The sequence below is a fragment of the Echinops telfairi genome, unplaced genomic scaffold (assembly GCF_000313985.2).
Source record: "Echinops telfairi isolate 266 unplaced genomic scaffold, ASM31398v2 ScPeMD7_7420;HRSCAF=8458, whole genome shotgun sequence".
In the NCBI taxonomy this organism is placed as follows: Eukaryota; Metazoa; Chordata; class Mammalia; order Afrosoricida; family Tenrecidae; genus Echinops; species Echinops telfairi.
The window spans coordinates 48,113,107-48,116,704 of record NW_022111320.1 but is presented as its reverse complement, the minus strand read 5'-3'; the positions used below and the strand labels follow the sequence as shown (position 1 = coordinate 48,116,704).

Genomic DNA, 3,598 nt, shown 5'->3' with positions numbered 1-3,598 from the left:
CCTTCCTAATGCCACGACCCTTTAATGCAGTTCCTCATGTTGTGGTGACCCCAAACCATAAAATTATTTTTGTTGCTACTTCATCACTGTCATTTTGCTACAGTTGTGAATCGTCATGTAAATATCTGATAGGCAGGATGTATTTTCATGGTGACAGATTGAACATCATTAAAGCATCCTGATGAATCGCAAAAACAATATGTAATTATATATTGTGAAATATTTATGTGTTTTCCGATGGTCTTAGGTGACCTGTGAAAGGGTCGTTTGACTCCCAAAGGGGTCGCGACTCACAGGTTGAGACCCGCTGCTTTAGGTGAACCTGTTGGAGCTGATGTCGCCGGAGATCTGACTTCCTTTGTTCCTTTTCAACAGATTCCTTCTTCAGTCAGAGCTGTGCCCCTGGAGCGGACCCCAATTCCAACCTCTGCGCTCTGTGTATCGGCGACGAGAGGGGCCAGAACAAGTGCAGTCCCAACGACCAGGAGAGATACTTTGGCTACAACGGGGCTTTCAGGTGCGTGCGGCAGCCCCCTCTCCACCTTGCTAAGGGGTAGACGTCATCTGTCACAGCAGAGCCAGCACCGGGGAGGGCTCCCTCTGCCAGACCTACCAATAGGTGGGAGCTGGCCTGGCTGTCACCTAACCTCAGCTCTGCTTCTCAGTGACCTTGAGCCAAAGTGAACCTCAGGGGGCCTTGGCAGCCCATCTTCAAGATGTAGCGGCTAGAGTGGGAAGCATCCTAAGTCTTTTCTACAGATGAGTGATGACCAAGCATTCTTGTCTCACACTTTTCCTTTTGAGAGCTTCCTGTTCTTGTTTCATGAGTGCGGCCTGCAATGTGATTTCTTTAATAATGTTAATCCTGTTAAAAGTGTTCTTCTCTCCTCTATATCACCTCGGTATCCTCTAAGAGTACTTATTTTGGTGCCTTTATCTCCGCCCCCCATGATTATGAGATTTATTGCAGAAGTTAACAGGTTACAAATCAGGATCGGAAATGTTAAGGATACAGTTATTTTGTCCACAGTACCTTTTCTTAGTCATGTCAACAGGCGCACTTCTGTCTGGTCCTCAGTCTCTCTGGCATGCTGCCCTTGGCCTCTGCCCTACTAGGAAAATGTTATAAGGCCTCTCCAGCACTGATAAGTGCCTACAGGGTTCCCTTATCTTATACTCTTCAAACATCTCTTGGTCCCTGACTGTTTGTCCCCATTTGTGAGTAAAGTGCTGACAGTAATTTCTGCATCAGCATCCAAGTCTTTCAACCCCTGGGTCTTACTGTGGGCTTGGGTCGGACCATTTCATTCTGAAGCTTCCCAATATCAGAATCGATAGGTTTTTGTCTTGAGTTGAGCTGACCAATTTCCCCAGAGCAAGAGTCCTGTAACTCTGGAAGACAGCCTTCTGAGAGCTGAGTGGAGGAAAGGTGGGGAATTTAATTTGTCAGGATCTAAATTTTCATTCCGTCCTCTATTTTCCGTTTCCAGTGTTGTATCCCTGCCCTCAGCAATGGTGGGTTCTCTGGCCCACAGTGTCTCTCAGGTTCAACCCTATGCAATGAACCCTTCATTCTTCTTCCGGTGTCCGGGAGGAGCAGGCACCTACCTTGCTGCGTGGGATATGAGGGCCCTACACGGGATCTTAGAAAGCCTCCACTGATCTTAGTCACTTCAGTGGCACCTAGTACCTCCAATTGGCGAGCCTTCTCGGGTTCCACAGGGCACCCCAGCTTTCTCCTGAGCCCCCCGCCCTTCCCTCTTTCACACCACGGCCACTTGCTCCTTAACTTCTAAGTGTTATCATTATTGTCTCCTCTCCAGCCTCTGTCTCTCTTTGATGGGCTGATGGCTCAGGGAAATAAAAATCTCATTACTCTTCTTTTATTGGGGATCTAGAAACACGTGTTCTGTCAACCATTTTAAACGAGGAATTCCCTGAAATATTTCCCTTTATATTTTTAATTTCATGGTGTGCATCTTTATGAAAATGCCTATATTCTATCTTCCCTGACTGACGTGTCTACTTCTTGGCTCATCACAGGTGTCTGGTCGAGGGAAGTGGAGAAGTTGCGTTCGTGAGGGACACCACTGTCTTGGGGAACACAAATGGTATGTGAAGCTGTTTCCTTTCCTCCTCCAAAGCAGTGTCTTACGCATATCAATGCTTCCTGGGATTCAGAATTGCAGTGGGGAAGGCACTACAAACTCTCCCTGCTTTTGATTGCTTGCTTGCTTGCTTGATCGATCAATTGAGAGAAAGAGAACACAACTTCGGCTGTCTCTGGAAAACTGAGTGGCCGTTACTCAAACTGGACGTCTTTAAGCGAGGTTTCTCTTCTTGAAGAAGGAACGAGGGACCTTCATTCAGCCACAGGCGAGCCGCGGTCTGGAAACTCGGTGAGAGGTAGCGGAGACAAACTCACAGGCAGGTACAGATGATGCAAGATAATCTGCTGGCTGGTGACTGGATAGCACGTGACCTTCTGATTTGTAGATGGAAAAAAGAAAGAAAGAAAGAAAGAAAAGGTTACCAAATTAAAAGACTCTTCAGTCATTTGTCACCCTCCAAACTCTTCTCAGTCTTCTGGCAGATTATTTGTCATTTTCTTCTCCAAGAAAGAACTGCCTGACCTGTCTCCCTCCCTCGTTAAAATTTACCTGTAGTCACGGCTGCTCCTCCCTGCTTCCTTCTGCCCCACTAGCTCATGTCTCCAGGGAGAAGGATTTAGGGCCGATGTGTAGATTTGGAATGGTCTCAGTATCAAACGATTGACGCCAAGAAAATGGATGAACTATGCTTTTAAAAGGGAAGAGGCAGAAAGACAACCCGACCGTATATTTTCACACACCTAGAATTTGCGAGCCATTACACCTAAGATCCGGAGCCTCTGGTATGGCATTCTAAGAGATCTCCGAGGATCAAAGTGATGTTAAATTTAATTTCAAGGTTCTTTGATATTACTTTTTTTTTTTTTTTTAAGATATGACTATCCCCACTGTCATTGAGTCTGTTCCAACTCATCGTGACCTTTGACAAGGTTTCCAAGGCGATGTGTTATTACAGGAGCAGACAGCCTCATCTTTTGCTCATAGAGCAGCCAGTGGATTTGAACTGCTGATCTTGTGATTATCAGTCCAACCCTTACTGCTAGCACCACCCGGGCTCTTTGGTGACGTTTTAAAGCTGATTTTTATTGGAACTGACTAACTAGACTCGATAAGCCCATAGAAGTTCCTGTCCTTGCTCCGGTGACACTGACAACATTTGACTATGACAGGAAAGAGAGAAACATTTCTCCTCGAACATAAACCCGCAATTCTTTCCCCGGAACTCACAGGGAACTATGGCCTAAGTGAAGGGTTTGGAAAGGCATTCAAACCATTCTTTTTCTTAAGCTCAACAGCTTTATTGCGCTGCAACGCACACCGCGTGAGATCCACTCCCCCCAAGTGTAAAACTTATATGAACAGTTCCACATTGAGAACACTGTCATCACCCCCTACCTCAAAGCCAACCAACCAACCAAACCAGGCCCCTCACATCTATCAACAGCCTCTGGTAACCATCAGCTGTTCTCCAGGGATTGGCCCGTTCT

General features: G+C 46.3%; 1 protein-coding gene across 1 annotated transcript in view; it reads left to right on the top strand.

Moving 5' to 3' along the window:
• LTF (lactotransferrin) overlaps window positions 1–3,598 on the top strand; it is a 28,608-nt gene that overhangs the window by 18,669 nt on the left and 6,341 nt on the right. Inside the window, exons 13-14 of the mRNA XM_030887666.2 lie at window positions 376–517; window positions 2,044–2,111. Coding sequence (XP_030743526.1) covers window positions 376–517; window positions 2,044–2,111 — 210 coding nt within the window. The remainder of the gene's footprint in view (window positions 1–375; window positions 518–2,043; window positions 2,112–3,598) is intronic.